This window comes from Lingula anatina, chromosome 10, assembly GCF_051362555.1.
Source record: "Lingula anatina isolate TDL-2025a chromosome 10, LinAna3.0, whole genome shotgun sequence".
In the NCBI taxonomy this organism is placed as follows: domain Eukaryota; kingdom Metazoa; phylum Brachiopoda; class Lingulata; order Lingulida; family Lingulidae; genus Lingula; species Lingula anatina.
The window spans coordinates 6,629,475-6,648,917 of record NC_141776.1 but is presented as its reverse complement, the minus strand read 5'-3'; the positions used below and the strand labels follow the sequence as shown (position 1 = coordinate 6,648,917).

At 38.9% G+C, this 19,443-nt stretch overlaps 3 protein-coding genes and 1 non-coding gene across 7 annotated transcripts in view; 3 read left to right on the top strand and 1 right to left on the bottom strand.

Annotated features, from left to right (window-relative positions):
- The window catches only part of LOC106165344 (sodium leak channel NALCN), a 33,360-nt gene extending 29,064 nt beyond the window's left edge, over positions 1 to 4,296 (top strand). For all 4 annotated transcript variants that reach the window (XM_086997097.1, XM_086997099.1, XM_086997098.1 and 1 more), the window contains 2 exons: positions 42 to 156; positions 1,153 to 4,296. In XM_086997097.1, the coding sequence (XP_086853223.1) occupies positions 42 to 156; positions 1,153 to 1,304 (267 nt within the window). In that variant the 3' untranslated portion in view covers positions 1,305 to 4,296. The remainder of the gene's footprint in view (positions 1 to 41; positions 157 to 1,152) is intronic.
- Positions 4,297 to 9,725: 5,429 nt separating this feature from the next.
- On the top strand, positions 9,726 to 12,474 carry LOC106165307 (nicotinamide N-methyltransferase-like). Its single transcript, XM_013543471.2, has 3 exons — positions 9,726 to 10,046; positions 10,842 to 11,049; positions 11,481 to 12,474. Exons 1-3 carry the CDS (start codon positions 9,893 to 9,895, stop codon positions 11,896 to 11,898), a joined length of 780 nt encoding a protein of 259 aa, XP_013398925.2. The 5' UTR covers positions 9,726 to 9,892; the 3' UTR covers positions 11,899 to 12,474.
- On the top strand, positions 12,310 to 12,392 carry Trnal-uaa (transfer RNA leucine (anticodon UAA)). Its single transcript has one exon. It is a non-coding gene; the product is annotated as a tRNA-Leu (tRNA).
- On the bottom strand, positions 12,436 to 15,615 carry LOC106158409 (FMRFamide receptor-like). The gene has a single exon (XM_013534361.3). It carries the CDS (start codon positions 14,060 to 14,062, stop codon positions 12,866 to 12,868), a length of 1,197 nt encoding a protein of 398 aa, XP_013389815.2. The 5' UTR covers positions 14,063 to 15,615; the 3' UTR covers positions 12,436 to 12,865.
- Between the last annotated feature and the right edge of the window lie 3,828 nt (positions 15,616 to 19,443).

Below are 19,443 nucleotides of genomic sequence, written 5' to 3'. Positions count from 1 at the left end.
TATTTTAAACTGCTAAAGCAATCTAGCCTTTTTGCTTTCAGCCTCCTGGACACAAGTTTCTACTACCCACACCAGGCAATGAGTGTACAGCTCCTGCTCCTAAGGAGGTCTCCATGCCAGCCATTAGGAGGAGAAATACTGGAAAAGGACCTCAGAGTACGTACATGTAGTATGCTATATAATAATGCAGAAAAGGGTGGGGTGGGGGTGGGGGAGTGGGGGAGTGGGGGGGGGGGGGGGGGTGAAGAGCATGCTCCAGCTCCTAAGGAGGTCTCCATGCCAGCCATTAGGAGAAGAATCACTGGGAAATGACCTCAGAGTATTTACACATGATATACTCTAAAGTAATATTGATAGGGGTGGGGGTGTAGAGCATGTTGCAGCTCTTAAGCAGGTCTACGTGCCAGCTATTTGGAGAAAAAATACAAACCCTCAGACCTCAGAGTCTGAGGACCTCAGAGTATGTAAATGAAGTATGCTTTAAAGCAATATGGATAGAGATGGGTGTTGGGAGTGTAGATCATGCTCTTGCTTCTAAGGAGGTATCCATCCCAATCATTAGAAGAAATACTGGGTAGGGACTTTAGAGTTTGTTCACACATTATGCTATATAACAATGCTTAAAGGTGGTGTAGAGTAAGGTGGTGGGGGTGGGGGGGTGGTTAGAGCATTCTCAGGCTCCCTGATACGAGTCTTTTCCCCCCATCAGGAGACAAAATGCTGGGAAGGGATACCAGAGTATGTGCATATAGATTCTACTTCTAGTTTGCACTTGATTTGTGGGGATAAGTTAAATGTATTGTATAGGTAGAGTCATGTTTCGTAAAAGGTTTTCAGATTCTTGAGTGTACTGTACAGAGGACAATGCTGAGCATATTACAAATATTATAATTGTATTTTTGCCATTGTTGGTTAAACTTTATCAGTTAACAGCCTTACTATGGATGGATTTTGGTGCAATTAATTTTCAGAATATGTTAGAAATGGGCTAACTAAAATTTGATTTTGATTTTGGTGATGGCCTATTAATTAGTTGATTACATAATTAAATATACGTATGTAATAATAGTGAGAACTGAACTGCCTTTGATACAGCTGCATTTTCTGAGTGCTTTTCTAGTTAATTTTGTTTTTATTCTTTGTGTATTCTAGACACAACTCCTGCCGCAACTGACAAGACAGAAGCCAAGCCTGGTGTTAGCAAACCGTTGCCCAGGCAACCGTTGGTAGACCCGGCAACAGTGGAAGTTAGAGGATGGTGGAGTGAACAAATGAATTATGAGAGTGATTCAGAGTCAGAGTAAAGACATGCCTGAAATTACAAGTGATTCAGAGTCTGAGTAAAGACATGGCTGAAATTACAAATGGCTGAAATTACAAGTAATTTGAAAAAAAAAGGCCCGTGACATTTTGTCTTCACAGTTGCTTTACGTAGAATATGCTGGATAACTGAGTGAGAAGAACTAGGTTCAGGAGGATACAAAATCTTTGTTGACTGACGAATTTCCGGAGATCTGAGGGAAAAAGATCTGAAGTCATGACAGTACACTTTTGTGTAAAACCCAGCAGTGGAGAGGAAACGATTCGTTATGTGTCATATAGTAAGTTAGAATGAGAGATGAGATTGTGACGAGTCTCTCCTAACGCAATTGCTCTCCCTGCCTTATCTCAACCAGTGACCTTGATGGTCCATGTAGGTCACTGCCTCACTTTGGCAGCAATATTAGCTGCTGCAGAAGGTCCCTAGAAAAAATTTATCCATTTTATTTAATTTAATTTTTATTTTTATTCATTGGATTTAATTTACCCATCGGAGGAAGGGTTTACCTGAGAAATGCGGAGAAGTGTTTTAGTTATTGTAGTTTTTCCTTTATATTAATCTGTAAAATGCCATATCTTAACATGTAGATCTCAATAGAAGTCATACATTTATGCTTTTTAGTTTAAATAGTTATTGGGCTCATGTGAAATATATATTTTATATTGCTAGTTTGCATTATTAAGCAGCATTTACACTGTGGTTGTTGACACACTTTGTGTCTTCAAACCATTTTTTATGTTAGTTGACAACTAGATTTATTCTTGTCGTTATGTCTAGATTGCTTCAGTTTGTGTTTTTTATTCGAAGGTTTTTCTCAATCAAGCTAGTCGTAAACTTTGGGGTGTGGTCTTGACCTGCCATGTGGTTAAGGAAATACAGTATATACATGAACACACATGCATACGTGGTACACAAACACACATGTAAATGTTTTTTGGTTTTAAATTAACATGGACACCGAGCCAAATTGGCTATAAAACTTGGCAATGTATTCTAACCCACCACTGACGAGTAAATATAAGCACATGCATGCATGTGAACACCCCCACATACACACACGCACGCACACATGCACGTCAATAACAATTAGTCTTAAGGTAATTATGTACACCAAACATAAATGATTTATAGCCGTATTTTATATACTTTGGAAGGATGGATCTGCTTACAAACATATACCGAATTTTGCCTGATTGAGACTAGGATGCCATGAATTGTTGAGTACAAGTCATAAGAAGAGGTTTTACTATATTTTTTCTATTTTTGAGCTTGGGTCAAACAATTTCCATTTTCAGATATGAAAGTAGCACAGAAAATATATATTGGCACTTGTATTTACATATATCAGATTCTGCTATATGTGCCATATACAGGTACATGTAGTAGATACAGAAATGTAATTAAGTGTTAACTGTTAAGTGCTAAAGTGAAATGTTACATCTGTGTAGAAATTGGAATAGGTAAATTTTACACTGTAATTTTTAGTTCACATATCAGGTGTTGTTGTAGAGCTTTAATGAATCCCCTTTTACTGTTTATGACTTCATACAATTGTTGTAGTATTCATGTTATATTTTTATGTTCTATCTCTGTCACATTAGTTAGTCTGTTGAAGGTTTACGTTGTAACCATTCGAGAGTAATCACTGAGGTTTCAAGAATACTCCAAAGTATTGTGAATGATGACTTGTTAGACTATTTTAATTTATTGTCACAGTGATGTATAATGTGCAATACGTCCCCATGGGTGTGAATTATTTTCCTAGCCTTGAGGGATTTTTTTCTGTATAACATAGTAATGATTATGAATTGTATTATTTAAGAAACCACCAGGGGGCCTCTTTCACGAAAGAACTTTAGGGCCCATTCCTGTAGACACCAACGGTCTATGTACATTGACACATCTCTGTGGGGACACTTGCTGAGTGCAATCAGCTTAACTGAATGACACGTGTTAGACCAAATTTTTGTCAGCTTTTAGCCAAGATAAATCAACATAAATGTCCAATATAATGGAAAAGTGCACCTTTTTATAATGGCACGATGTGGCTAATACATGTATTTTGGGGCATTAGTTGGTAACTTTATTTTTAGGGGAGTTTACATTTTTCCTAAACTGTAACTGAAAAAAAAAATGCATCTTAAAGTTAAGGGCATTTTCGTCTGAAGCTTTATTTGTGAAACTGGCCCCAGAATTAATTGCTTAGAGATTGATTATTTCTTTATTTACAAACTTGTTCAAGTTTACAGTATATAGCACTAAGAAATGGACCCAGGCTTACAAAATATTCTGAACTAAAGTGCTGCCACAAACACTCTTATCTTTCTCCATATTAGAAAGATATCTCTACATTTTAATTGTCAAATGCTCTTTTTCAACATTTGATATTTTATGTGGCCAAGAACAGTCAGGTAATCTAATACCAGAGATCGGCCTGATTTTACGTCACATTTGGAACTTGTACGACGAATGAAAGTAGCAGTGGGTTGATTTGACGACACGTGCGTGCTTTCCGTGTAGCATTGAGGGTAGCTAATATGGTATGATTCATTGTAGTTGTATTTATCGGGTTATTTATGATTATGTTTTATTTTCAGTTCATTGCAAGGTTTTTTATTTCAGAATCAAAGTCGGGGACGATTAAAAGTGAAAATTTTAAAAATAAATAAATGTCTAAGTTATATTTATTTATTTATTTATTTATTTATTTATTTATTTATTGTCTAGTAACAACAGTAGTAACAGCTACTCTATGCTACAGTACTATAATCATGCACCGCGTCAGGTACCTGTTGACAGTGTTGTTCCTTTATCCATGGACAAAATTACGAATCTCGTCATTATGTCCAAGCTATATCTAGCTGGATCTAGATGTACAGTGGTTAAACGCCTTATAAGTAATGTAGTAATGTAAAGAAGTATGAGGGGATGGTTAGTGTGCAGACGTGGGAAAAATAAAGATGCATGGAATTGTGGTGGAATTCTTGTTGCATTATACATTATGTGTACAGCTATGATAAATGAAAAATTGTGCCGGTTTTACACCGAAATTTAGTCAAACGTAAACTGTTTTTAAAAGTAGAGTAATTAAAAAGTTGAATTTTGATTACAAATACGTCGCGCGGCGGGACACTCAGACTTGTATTTGGCGTCGACAGCATACGTTAACCCAACAAGCAACAGCGGGTGGCCCAGCGTCTGCGCAACCAAGTTGTTTGGCATATGGGACAAGTTGTGTCGAAACACCATCATGCGTGTAACATATAATGCGACTTTACGCATAATATCATTACGTTAGCCCAGGAAACAAACGAAATTTCCCCACTGAAGTTGGTAAAATGTTGAGCAACCTTTCCAAGCACACATGAACATGTGACCAAAAAAAAAACAAAAAAAATATATATATATATATAAAATAAAAACAGTTATTGAAAAGAATTAATGCCAATGTTAGCCGATAAACATAATATCAGTCATTACTTTTCATACCAAGGATACTTCAAATATTCCTGCACATTTGCAGGATTTAAAAATCGGATTCTCTAATATACACTATACGCCCTGCTATCCGGTGGCACACACACACACTACATGTACATGTATGTGCGCTCCTCATTGTCGACACAGCCTATTTAACAGATGACAACTGTTCATTTTGTCGGGAAAAGTGCCATAAAACGCATTTACCTGGGGTAAACGACAATTTCCCCATACTTTCCAATGATTAATTGGTCCGTTCTGAAATTCGCATGTAGTAGATTTTTTTAGTGTGTGTTTTTTATAAACTCTGCATAAGTGATAAAATGGAATTTATGTTTCTATGTGTTGTGTACAATGAATTTATTGTGAAATTATGAACCTCATATGAATAGTTGTTATCCCCTTAATCAGATAACCTTCTCCTCCCCTTTTTAACCATTTCAAACTATCACCAGAAGGTGAACAAAAAATTCAAATTCCATTTCTTTCAAACTATCTTATGTTTGGGATGTAAAAAAGTTGCAACGCATACATGACTGTCGCTCCCTGTCTCCCTGAAGCATGCTTTGAATGATCATGATGCGTTGGTACTGGCTACGTAACTATAAATAATGATGGGCGGGTAAAGTGACATGAATCAGCGCAATACTATTTATACAACAGTCTTGTTGTCGGTCCTATAAGGTGGCATTGAGCTAGTAGTCAGTAGTACAATATAACAAAGAGTTATCACAAAAACCGTGTCGTAACGTTGGACCGCACAGACATATCATGGCAGACCGTGCACATCGGGAAAAAGTTCTGCACAGCGGCGTGGATTACAAATCCATGTTTGATCCACGAGCCTTTCTGAACGATTATTATGGGCCAGGGGAACCCCAGTCAGCGGTTACAAAGAATTTTCTTCACAGTTTGTTCAACGCTGGTAAGGCCACATTTTTTTTATTTTTATGGATAACATCCTGCGAACCGATTTTCGTCCGTTCTCCGAAAAAAAAAATCACCACCAACGAAGTCAGTTGTCGCAAACGATGTTATTAAATTTGCCGGAAAATGAGCTTTCTGCGCATGCGCATCCGCTTTGCCGTCAAATTCATCTCTAGGAATACTTTCAAATTACACTTCAATTAAAGTCATAAAGAGAACGGGGACCGTCGTTTTGGATTGGTATGCCATTGATATTGGCCATGGAGATATCACCTTTTTACAAGTAGGCCTATACTGTACGAAAGGCTGGCGGCGGCCAGCGATTATCACCTGGAAAATTATGTCCAAATCAGCACCAAATTTTTGTAGCGAAAAAAGGGTCGGCTGAAGGTCGGCCAGGTCACCCAACGGTTTGGCTGCTTCGTGTGAGTCGAAGTAGACAAAATGGCATCGACCAAAATGGCCATCAATAGATTTGGTAGTATTAAGCATATCTTTGCATCTTTTTTGGAAGATTTCTTTGAAGTGTTCATAATGCTTTAATATTCAGAGAGTAGGCCTACAAAGACACACTGTTTGTTTGATAGCCTATTTGTTTTATTGATTGCTATACCAACAAAATGCATGAAATAACCTTAAATAAATTTGGTAATATGCAGCATATCTATTCATGACTTTTTTTTAAACCTTTCTACGAAGTATACACAATGCTTCAATATTTTGAGAGCATGGATAAAGACATAGTGTTTCTGTTGTGAATTTGTGTTTCCAGCTGTGTACTGACAGCATTCCTTTACTTAAGCAGTAGGCCTATATATATATATATATATATATATATTTGGGCTGTTTTTTTTTTTTTTTTTTTGGCCCTCTCGCACCGATTTTGGGGTTCCCAGAGGATGGCCTAAGAAATACACTAGCAGTCTGTTTACAAAATTAGAGTTTCTGGTGACGACGGGATACGTGGGTAGGGAATAGGCTACCTTTTGCGTTACGCGTGATTGGCCTTATTTTTCGAGCGTGATGTGTTATTTGAGCCCAAATTTTCACTAGCAAGTGATTGGTGATTGACCTGTTTTAATTCTTTGTGATTGGTGATTAAGGGGGGGGAGGGGGGTATTCCTTACCCTCGGATACGATGGCTAGTTTGATACGCATACGGCTACCGAAGTATACGTTAACGTGCCAGGAACCAGCTATCTCTTTTCACTTTCCGTTATGTGTTCTGGTACGCTCGACTTTAAGTGTACTTAGTGTACATATAAAAACTTACTGTTCACAGACAAATTTCATCCAAAACTGACCTTTATTGTATCGCTTTACATGTTAGTCACCTTATTTCAGGAGACATTCACGGAGATCGTCTGCTAGACTTGGGCAGCGGGCCTGTCATTAGCAATCACATCAGTGCCGCTAAGTGGTTTAACGAGTTGATCTTCAGCGACTACGCACCCGGCAACAGAGACGCGTTGAGGAAATGGAAGAATAACGACGTGGATGCGTTTGACTGGGATCCTGCTTTTAAATTTGTGGCAGCTCTAGAGGGTGATGTGTACGTATCGTAATAGTAACTCTTATAGAAGCAATACAGTTCTTTAATTTCATTTTACTATTCCCCAAAGCCTAGCTAAAAAAATACCAGTTTAAAGTTCACCACCTACTTAAAAGTCACGAGATATTTAAACCTTATAATGCCTGGTGACAAAAGCATACATGTATGTCATCGGTTAAGTGAACTTCAAGTTTGATGACAGGCTGGGTTAGAAAAAGGACCTTATATAAGGTAAAAAAGAATTTACATAGCACCCCCTATAACTAGTTTGAGTATTTAACTACATATTTCGTAATAATTTTGCAACTGATACATAAAAGTTTCAACTGAAATGGCATTTTAGACGCGCTTTTGCCTAAAAACTGCGCTTTCTTTCTATTGTCAGAACTAGATGGAAGACAGATAGAGAGAATTTCCGCAGAAAGATGGCTGCGATATACGATTGTGACGTGCATAACGAAAACCCGCTACATCCGGTGACGTGTCAACCCTTTGACTGCGTCACAAGCTTCTTTTGCCTAGAGGAAACATGCGCAGACGAAGACGAGTTTTGTCGTGTAATAAGAAATGTGACGTCATTACTCAAAAAAGGCGGAGTGCTCATTCTACTCAATGCTGTTGGTCAAAGCTTTTACAAATGTGGTGATGTTCACTTTAGTTCATTGTCTGTTGAGAAAAAAGATGTCATCAAAGCATTGGAAAAGGTGGGCTTGACAGATATTTCGTGGAATAGCTTTCAAGCTCCACCAATGGCTGGTCTTTCAGATTCTGCTCAATGTTATGTGGTAGTGGCTAAGAAATAAGCTTCCTATGGTTGTGACATCTAATCAAATAAGAGTTAGGTTCCAACAAACGAAATTTCCCCACTAACGTTGGAAAAAATGTTTAACAACTTTTTCAAGCACACACGAGCATATGACAAAAAGCCAGTAATTGAAAAGAATTAATGCCAATGTTAGCTTCCTTTATTTGCAATGGACTGTTGAGAATTAGCTTGCTTGGCAACGTATTAAATGTGGATTTCATCTTCTAAACAAATGTGATAACAGGGCCGTAGCCTGAGCAAAATGCCAGGGGGGGGGGGGGGGCAGTAAGCGAACACGAGGGTGCTAAGGTCCCGAGGGGGGATGGGGGTGGAAAATTTTTAAAAACTGTATGTAGAATACTGCATTCTCGTGCATTTTAACTGTTATTTATTGCTCAATCAAAAGTCAGAAATTGAGGGTTCATTTTGCCATAAGTACAGTCATTTTTTCAACACAACACGCCATTGGCCTGGGGGATAGCTTTCTAAGGGAGGGTGAGCTTTTTAGCATGAACTGAGTAGGCTAAAAACAGTACACCTTTGTAAACAGATTGTTGAATGATTGTCTAGTGGCCATGAGTGCATTTTCTCACATAATTGATACCAACTTTGCAATTATTTTTTTTAACCTTTGCGATTATTTTTTTGACACCTCAAACCCCAGGGGGGGCAGTTGCCCCCCTGCCCCCCCCCCCTCCCCCCCCCCCCCCCCCCCGGAGGCTACGGCCCTGGATAAACATAACATCAGTCTTTATTACTGATTACAAGAATATTTCATATACATATATTCCTGCACCTGTAGAGAGTTTAAATGTCGGATTCTCTAATATACACTACACGCCCTGCCACCAGGCGGCACACTCAATGTCGAGTTGGTATAATATGAGGAATAGCAACTCTTCATTTTGGAGGGAAGAGTACCTTTTACGGATTGTCCTGGGGTAAACTATAATTTTCCCATACTTTTCCAATGGTTTTATTAAAATGAATCTTGTTCAAACTTCAAAGTTAGTTGATTGCTTTTTTAAAGTGTGTTTTTTTTTTTTTTTGCAATAATCTATGAAGGTCCGATGACAAGCTCAGATTTGAGAATAATTGCGATACCCGCCGTTTTAGTGGTATAAATGGGAATTCGCTATATTTGTATGCGTTGTATTTGTTGTGGAATTTAGAATTTCATATAAAGAATTGTTAACCCTTTAATCAGATAGCCTACTACAGAGGCGAATCCAGGATTATTTGAAAGGGGGTCATTGGATGCGAAGCCGACCCCCCCCCCCGAAATTTGATAATTTAGAGGGCGAATGGTGCCGTTTATATTTAGTACGGTTTAGAACTACAGTGTATATGATTCAGCTAGTCAAATTCTAATTTCAAGAGGGGAACACTGATGCGATTTTTTCGGAAATCGAAAGGGGGGGTCAGGACATGTTGTTTTAACCTTATCAAACCATCACCAGAAGGTGTACAAAATATTCAAATTCAATCCCTTGCAATCTACCCGCTGTTCTATTAAGACTGTATTTAGAATGTTTATAAAAACCTAGCAACGTATGCCCCTATCCCGATCCCAGTGTGACTTCCTGAAGCATGCCTTGGAACTATAAATACTATAAATAATGTTTGGGTAATGACCTACATGCACTGTAAGTAGTTGTAGGTCATACTGAAGTTTGTACAGTACTATTTATATAACAGTCTTCTTGTCGGTCATATAAGGTGACATTGAGCTACTAGTCAGTTGTACAATATTACAATTAGCTAGACAAAGAGACCGTGTCGTAACGTCGCCCTGCACAGCCATATCATGGCAAACCAAGGATATTCGGACAAAGTTCTACGTCGCGGCGTGGATTACAAATCCATGTTTGATCCACAAGTCTATCTGGACGATTATTATGGGCCAGGGGTACCACAGTCAGCCGTTATAAAGGATTTCCTTTACAGTTTGTTCAACACTGGTAAGAAATGCATGTACTCTCTGATCACCAGCAGTCTGTTACAAAAACATAGCGTTTCCGGTGCCGGTGGGATACGACAGCTAGATTGCTACGTATACGTAAACGTAGCCAGCAACTACCCTCTACCAGGGCGACAGATTGATTTTCCACAGATAATCATAGATATGTCTCTAGATAAATAGACGGTCATTTTGGTCTGTTGTCACCTTGTACTGTCTTTTTATCTAGAGACATATCTGTGGAAAATCAATCTGTAGAGGGTAGCCAGCAACCTGCTATCTCTTGTCACGTTCCGTTAAGTGTTTCCGGTACACTCGCCTTTCCTGCTATAGGAACCTTAGTGTACTTAGTGCACATATAAAATCTTAATAGGCCTATACCTAGACAAAATGTATCCAAAACTGAGCTTTATTATATCGCTGATACTTTAATATTGTATACTACTTTAGAAGCCCTGGTTTCAGAAGGTGGTAAGAAAGAATTACGTACATGTTATGCATGATCATAAGCGCATTTAATATTTGTCTTTGTACAGTGTAGGTATGACTTAAAATTCAAAACAACATACTTTTTGTTTAAAAACACCCTGAAAAAGTAGAAAATGTGGACAATTCATGAGATCAATATATAAAATACGATTATTTTTCAATTATTAATGGGTCACGAGGTTACAAATTATATGTCCGGTGTCGGAAATTGCCCCAAAGGGTTACATACTCGTATAATAGGTGTGAAACAAACGCTATCAATCATATCTCTTTTAATTGATTATACATGTTAGTCACCTTATTTCAGGGGACATTAACGGAGATCGTCTGCTAGATTTGGGCAGCGGGCCTGTAGTTAGCAATCATATCAGTGCCGCAAAGTGGTTCAACGAGTTGATTTTCAGCGACTACGCACCCGGCAACAGAGACGCGTTGAAAAAATGGAAGAATAACGACGTGGATGCATTTGACTGGGACCCGGCTTTTAAATATGTGGCAGCTCTAGAGGGCGATGTGTATGTATCGTATTAGTAACTCTTATAGAAGCAATACAGTTCTTTTATTTCATTCTAATATTCACCAAAGCCTAGCTCAAAAATGCCAGTTTAAAGGCCTCCACCTACTAAAATGTCACAAGATATTTAAACCTTGAAATGCCTTGTGACAAACGCATATGTCATCGGTTAAGTGATCTTCATGTTGGATTCATGAAACCGCCATTGATTATAACCTGCTGAGGTTAGAAAGGGATCATATATCAGGTGAAAAAAGAAGAAGAAAAAAACAACAACAAATTTGAGATACCCCCAATGATAATTTGAATGCAATCCATAATGTGTTATTGTAATTTAACTACATATTTTGTAATGGTTTTGCCACTGGCAATTAAAACGTCAACTTTCACAGACGCGCTTTTGCCTAAAATGTGCTTTCTTTCCATTACCAGAACCAAGTGGGAGGAAGACAGAGAGAATTTCCGCAGAAAGATGTCTGCGATTTACGATTGTGACGTACATAACGACAACCCGCTACATCCGGTGACGTGTCAACCCTTTGATTGCGTCACAAGCTTCTTTTGCCTAGAGGAAACATGCGCAGATGAAGAAGAGTTTTGTCGTGTAATAAGAAATGTGACGTCATTACTTAGAGAAGGCGGAGTACTCATTCTACTGAATGCTGTTGGTCAAAGCATTTTCAAATGTGGTGATGTTCACTTTAGTTCCTTGTCTGTTGAGAAAAATGATGTCATCAAAGCATTGGAAAAGGTGGGCCTGAAAGATATTTCGTGGCATAGCTTTCAAGCTCCACCAATGGCTGGTCTTTCAGATTCTGCTCAATGTTATGTGGTAGTGGCTAAGAAATAAGCTTCCTATGGCTGTAACACCTAATCAAATAAGACTTTCATGTAGGTTCTTTCCATTAAACATAATTGGCGACTTTTAGGTTAAAACATTATTGAGACTTTTTTCATTGATACATTATTGAGACTTAGCCATAAGCTGAAACATATAAATGAGTTTAATCGACGCAAAAAAATTAATAAAATAATAAATGAAAAAACATTGAGGAAACATCAAAGGTAGGCGCACGTTCTCGTTAATTTTCCCTTCAATGATTAAAAAATATTACTTCACACAGTGATTATCTCCTAATCTAGGTGACTGCAAAAATTAAGTTTATACTATTACACAGAGAAAATGCATCTTTTAGGAAAGAAAGCGTTCAGATGAACATTTGCATGGGAAAAATTATGTCATACAGACTCTAGGAAACAGACCAGGATGGCCGAGTGGTTAAGGCGTTGGACTTAAGATCCAATGGACAAATGTCCGCGTGGGTTCGAACCCCACTTCTGGTAAACCCTTTTTCTAAAAAATTATTAACAAAAATGAAACACGATAAAGTAGGCCTATATAGGCCTACTAATAAACCCAAATTTATTCCGATGTCAGATCTTTATGGCAAAAGGGAGTATATTGAATTAGACTGAAAATTGCATCGATTGCACATAATTCTTTTGACACGACAGTGTTTGATTAAGATTTAAGCCATTTTGTCTAAAAACTCAAAGATGAACACATCAAAGAGAAGTCAGAGAAAGGAGATCTCATTTTCAGGGTGTCTCATTTTAATATCTTTCACACGCACATCAAGCTGAAAAGTACTAACCTTTGTTGTCTATCCTGTAGATGCGTGTATGACAATACAATCGATTTGATATAATTTGCCAAAATGCAGGATGTGCGGTTAGTCTGCAAGTGTGTACAAATACTTAATGTCACTGTATGTGTACGAACTTGGTTTTACACACTTATTTGTACAAAGAAGCAATTACTCTGGCATAATACACGGCGGTGCTAGATTGCTAATTCCGCCAAATTTGTTCATGCTGGTTTCCCCGGCAACGTCTGTCAATTCCATAACGCTCGTACATGCACACCTAGAATCCACCGTCATCACACTGTACGACATCACGGTCGACCTTTGCAGTGTGCTTGCTGACGTCATCGGTCCGTTTCCATGGCAGCAGCAGCACAGGACATCCTTGGACCGTTTTCTGAACCCCCGAACGAAGATGTAGTACACGAAGAAGTTGAAGGCGGAGTTAAAGGCGACTAGGAAGTTGGTGATGATGTTGTAGTACCTATGATTAGGTCCCAAGTCCACGCGTCCCTCCTGTGCGTACAAAATGTGGTTCACGAACACCGGGGTCTGGCAAAGGAGATAGAGTATTACGATCACGATCAACATGGCGGTGATTCTTCCCTCTCTTTCCCGAATCTTTATCGACTGGAAGGAATGAGAGAGCTGCTGCCGCTCTGACCGATTTTGACGAAGCGTATTAACGAGGAGGAAACTGCTAATGAGTAAAACGAGTAGAGGAATGCCATATACAAACGTGAGGAAAGAAATTGAATGAGCCATGCGCGTTCCTTGATGCAACCCTATTGCAAAAGGAACTACCCTCACTTCCATGCTGTGAGTGCATTCGTTCCACGTCTTTTCCGTCCTCTGACGGAAGAACCAAAGAGAGTTAAATACAACATCAACCAAAATGAGCACCGTCAGCTTCAACCGATTTCGTCCAGCTGTACTCCAATTGCTAATTTTGAACGGATGGGCAATGGCGACATACCGATCTACGGCGACCATCATGATGATCCAAATCGAGGCTGTCAGCGCCATCATGCCGAGCGGATATTCAAACGGCTCGATGTAGGGCCAAGCACGGAAGTAACCCTGCAGGAGACCGGTCTTTGGGTATATTGACCGGAAGAACTGGAAGAGGAGCGCGTGAACTAAGTAAAAGGTGTCGGCGACAGAAAGGGCGAGGAGAAAGTAGAAGGTGGACGAGCGCAGACGGTCCACCCATAGGACGGCGAACGTCAGCATGTTGACCACGATGCCCACGAAACACACGCAGCCCGTCAAGACCGTGTCCACTGCGAACGCAAAGTGGTCGCCATGTTCATCAACAGATGCCACTGTAATGTTTGTACTCGCACAGGTGCTCGTATTATTATGCATTGTCAAGAATAATTTCCTGGGGGAATTTACCTTTTGCTTTTCGGTCCTTTATTGTTTATTGTTTTTTATTTTTCAGACTGCAGCAGAGTTATTGCTCAAGACTTTGTTTTTGATTAATACATCAAGTGGTCCATGGTCCGCTTTGACAACCGGCTTTTTTTTATGGACCAAACTTTTGCTGTACACAGATCACCAATGTACCAACGGTATCCGCTTGTTACGTAGTCCTTTAACTCACAATGAGCATTTCTGTCAAACTAGAAATCCAGTATTTTCTTTTAACAAGACTCCTTCTTGAAAGAATATCCAAACTTTCTTCGTAAGGCTGAAGCAACAACCGAAATTCCGTGTTTACTCGACTCTAAATTCTGATGACAGCGTCACATTGTAAAGTGTTCGTTTTACCATACCTATGTGGCTTTTATACCTTGACGAACGGTGTCGTTCTAAAACGAGTTTCCAATATGTTTCCTCCATTTCCCTTTGACTTTGAAGTCACTTGAATGACAATTCCCACCGTCAAACGCTTGTTTATTGGACGTAATGGCACTACCTACCTTGAAATTTCCGGTTCTTTGGATTTGTTTGTGTGTGTGTCAAATACCCAGTATACATTTCAGCTGCGTCATATGGGAACTTCACCAATCAGTTGGCAATTGTTTGGTCATCAGTTTGCGTTGAATGTATCCATATCTCCATAGAATACGACAGCGCAATTGTTATCTTGGGAATAAGGCGAAATAAGTCTCAAATTTTGTTCCGCTTGTGATATTGAGTATCCGATGGCTTCGGTCTTATCAATCATGATTTAATCGGTCCAAAAATCGCTCGGAAATAATAGTTGCATTTGCACTGAAATAAACGTTCTTCCTTTTTCAACGACTAATGTTGTTGTTACTACGCCCTATGAAGTGTCCTTAAATTTGCTTGAGGCTTTTGAGTTAAAAAATAGAGTAAAAATCTCCTGACGCCAGCATGATGCAATGTTTTACTAGTAATGATATGATTAATGTCCTAGCTGACTATGCTAATCCTTTAGTCTTCAGGGACTTCATTTTTATCCAAATTTGTCCGGCACAAATCCGTTCAATGATGTATAGCTTGTGCTGCTTAATGCCAAAATGCGTGCCAAGCTAGACTGTTCTTTTTTTCGTATCTCTTAATCACGTACGCAACATTGGAGGGGAGGGGGGGAGAGTTAATTGCTCTTCGCATCCCTCGGTGTTTTAGTATCAGTCAGCACAGACAGATGACGTGAATACGTCGTATTGAATTTTGCAAAAACAATGTCATTACCTCAACTGTAAATCCCTTGTACATGGATAATTGATTCCCGCGTGGTTTGCGCTGCGTTTTGGGAGCAGTGCCTGTCGCGTTCGTTTCTTTTATCTGTCTGAATCGAAGTGTGATTCCACATTGGAAATAAATTTTCTATTTGAAGTTGCAGACACGCTATCAGGCTGTGCATATAAGGTCGACTTTATTTCAGATGTAACTAGGCGTGCAGTAGAGTGGCTGACGTAATTCTTGTATTGGCGATGGCAGCTGCTTTGCCTAGCTCTTACTTTAAATTGTATCTTAATGGTAGATCAGGTGATATTATTTACCATTTGGCTGTCACTGAAGACACGGCAAATGATACGTTCAGTGCACTGTACAAATACTCCTTTGTAAACTGGCACCGTTGTCTCCTGTCACCATTGTCTGCCTCCCCCTCCCGCCCCCCCCCCCCCCCCACACACACACAAACACACCGTGAAATATCTGTATTCTGTTACCTGCTACTGAATCTTGGCCCCCTACTCAACATGAACAATAACGGATCTATTGGATACAACAATGGTGGTATGTTATGGAAGGAATACCCTATAGATAAGTGCTGACCAGTCGCACGAACAAGGTCAGACCGTGACAGGTCAAGTATAGTTACTGTCCTGAATAAAACTAATTAAAATGTGTCAATTTGCCCCAACATTTGCCTGTAAATACCTCTCTTCATTTCAAAGAGCAAGTTGACCGAAATCGAAAATTGATCAAAACGTTTAGCAGAAATTTTAGTATGCTTCGACCTGACATAAATCGGTGCTTAGTTCAACTACATTAAATGTTGCGCGTGTTTAATAACAAAATAGACATGGCTAGCGTTTCAGTCCAATAGTTGTGGACTATTATACACTTATCTTGATCTAAAATAGATAGAAATTTTGGTCTACAAGTTAAGACCAATGCCCAGGCTAAGTTTAATATACAAACTCCGGAGCAAGAGGATGCGCCTTCTCAAATTAAGTCATCAGATCCTATCTGCTTGTTAATTATATTAACACTTGAGGCATGAGATTTAGCCAGCATTCATGCACAGATGATTGCCAAACCGCTGCGAAAGAGATGGATAGGAGGCAGGCACATGTCAAAAAAGAAAATATATATATATATATATATATATATATATATATATATATATATATATATATATATATCGTTTCCTTTGCCGTGTTTGTTTGTGAAAGCTCCGTTAATGGTTTATTGGATCGACCATTATTATTTGATGGAATTATTATGTCTTGTTGACAACTCCTTAAGCGTGAAATAAGTCATTAGTCATTTCCAATTGACATTCGTCAAAAACAGCGAGGATTTTTGTCAGTTTCTTTTGCAGTATCGTGGTTCGTAAATGTATTAAAACATAAATTCATGACTGCCACAGAATTGATATGTATAGCCTTCATTAGTTTGCACTCATACACAACAACTGCCAATAAAGCTTTGAGAATAATAAAACATACATCAAGACATCTCAAAACACGTTAAATGATGTAGCATTTCACGTCGTTATTTTCCAAGAAATCGACGATAACCCAAGCGATATATCTTACTGGTCTTATCTAATGATATTGACGTCATCAAGGAGTAGCTTTTCTCTGTAATCAATACCATCTGATAATATCCGAGTTATAGCTGGATCTAGGTCGGTCTTATTGTTTGTGTGCTTATTGTTCTTGCTCTTCGTTGTTGCGATAGTTTCAGACACACCGCGCGGCGTTTGATTACATGTCCAAATCAGCACTGATTACTTAATACAGCTGAAACTTATTGAGCGCTCTTATTTTATTAGTGTACCAGCAAATCGCCGCAATGGCAAATCTTCTCATTTATGAGTTTTCTAATTGTTTTGTGTCTGGGAATTGTATATGTCTGTAGGCGTTAATGTAAGGCAAATAACTGAATAAATTGTGCATCTAATTGGTATCATGGTGGTTGTTGTCGTTCATTCGTTAAACAAGATAATAAAGGAGATTATTGTTTCAGGAAGAACGGAAAATTATCGAATCATTCGAACTTAATTAACAAAGATGACTTCGTAACCATCCGTTTTGTCCGAACAATAAATTATTTTAGAGGCAGAGGCCAATATGTATATAATATACGTGTATCTAATATACATGCATAATTTAAAAGAGCCAATGTAAAAGCTTCACCAACCACCAGCGCTGCCTTCTTGATTCATTAGACGTACATGTAACCACAATAGAAAGGAGAGAGAATAAGTGGGTTCCTTTTTATTCTGAAAAAAAAACAAAAACAAAAACAAAAAAAAAAAAAAACAAAACTGTATTTAATGTTTAAGGCCTCATGTCTTGGGGGTTCTACCAACTTTATTCGAAACCCGCTCTTTCTGATAGCATTGTGGTGTTCTCGTAAGGACTACTCTTTTTATTAATTTTTTTTTTTAATTCAATATTCTTCGATCTGTGCCAACCATTACTTGTTATCATGCAGTACGCAATACTTTCATTAGCAGTGTTGTAAATGAAAAGAAGTCGTTCTGATTTCAAGCGCCTGACGCACGCACGAGACTGAATTAATAAGCTGATATTCAGAGGTCGCGTTGCCAGTCGAGTTGGGCAGCGGTCACCTAGAGCGGTCAAATAAGTCCATAAGGTCTCAGCAGAAAATAGGTTTAGAAATGAGCATGCTACCATTTTGCTAGTGGGAATGCAGTCTAAATCTCATCATTTTAATCAGACGGTCGCAGCGATTACCTCAAGCGCAGGCAACCAGTGGTGGTGTGCGGGACCGGAAAGATACTATTTTGTTCATTGTGGTGAGATCATCGTAGTCAATGAGATTATCGTAGTCAATGGTGTGCGGGACCGGAAAGATACTATTTTGTTCATTGTGGTGAGATCATCGTAGTCAATGAATTCGCTGCGGCGTGTCATAGAGTGTATTCCCATAGATTTAGATCGATCCATCTCGATTGACCCAACTCCCTGGGTGGTTCACGCTAAATTGATGTCAGCCGAGCGCGCACGGTAGTTAATTACCCCCTTACAGCTTTTAGTAGGCGGGACAGACACCTAAGCCGGCTGAGCTGACAGTAATCTAGTGAGACTCCCCACAGGGATAGATCGCTCTAAAATCTGTGGGCATGGGGTCATACCTACCCATGTAGTTTCAGTTGGGCCGACCTAGCTTTACTGGAAACACTACTTCACCTCGTCATATATATACGTCATCAGTCTCGTGACACCATGCTAGTGTTGTCATACAGAAAAGGCCTACATGTACTAGACCTGCAGCCGCATGTGTGCTTGTAAAGAGGAACATACCCGGTAGATGCACGTTTACCTTTTGAGACTTTTGGGTGACCTAGTAGGCCAACCGCACTGCAGTGTTTAGAAAACACAATCAGCTCTGATATCAGGGGCTTGCTTCTAATTGTAATATTTAGTTCTTTTAAATGTTTACATTTAGCTCTTTTAAAATGTAGCATTTAGCCCTTTTAATTAAAAGTAATTGTAAGGCGCATAGAGATTTTTATTGTAATGTGCCATATAAGAATAATAATTATTATTTAAAAAAGTATACAAAATAACACTGCGAGCCATTGAACACTCTTTGTAACAGACTACTAGCGCACCCTGTGGCCAGAGAGTATACAGCAGCAATGCCTCTAAAACAGTGTTAAAGAGACAAGGTACCGGTACACTAGTAAGTAGCAACTAGATAATCTAGTTGGTTTATTCTCAACAAGAAAGGTTAAATTTGGCATGGGAATAATTTATTTGATCTGAAAGGGTTGTAAATTTTCCAGGGAAATCAGGAAGGGCTTGTGTCTGTACTGACGATGAAGTCGGGTCATATTGATCCAACGTATCTCAATAAAATAATATGTTCTTATTTGTATATGTGAATACTTTGGCAGCTTTCACCAAAACTCCTAGATTTCTATAAGCCCATATGTTGCGGTCTTTGGTTCAATATTCTCGGGCTCTGTTAAAAGTACCACCTTTGCTAACAAACAACCGTAATGTTTCTCGATTTGTCAAATATTTTCATTGGGTATAGAATTACATCAGGAGGATATGAACGTGTTTTGT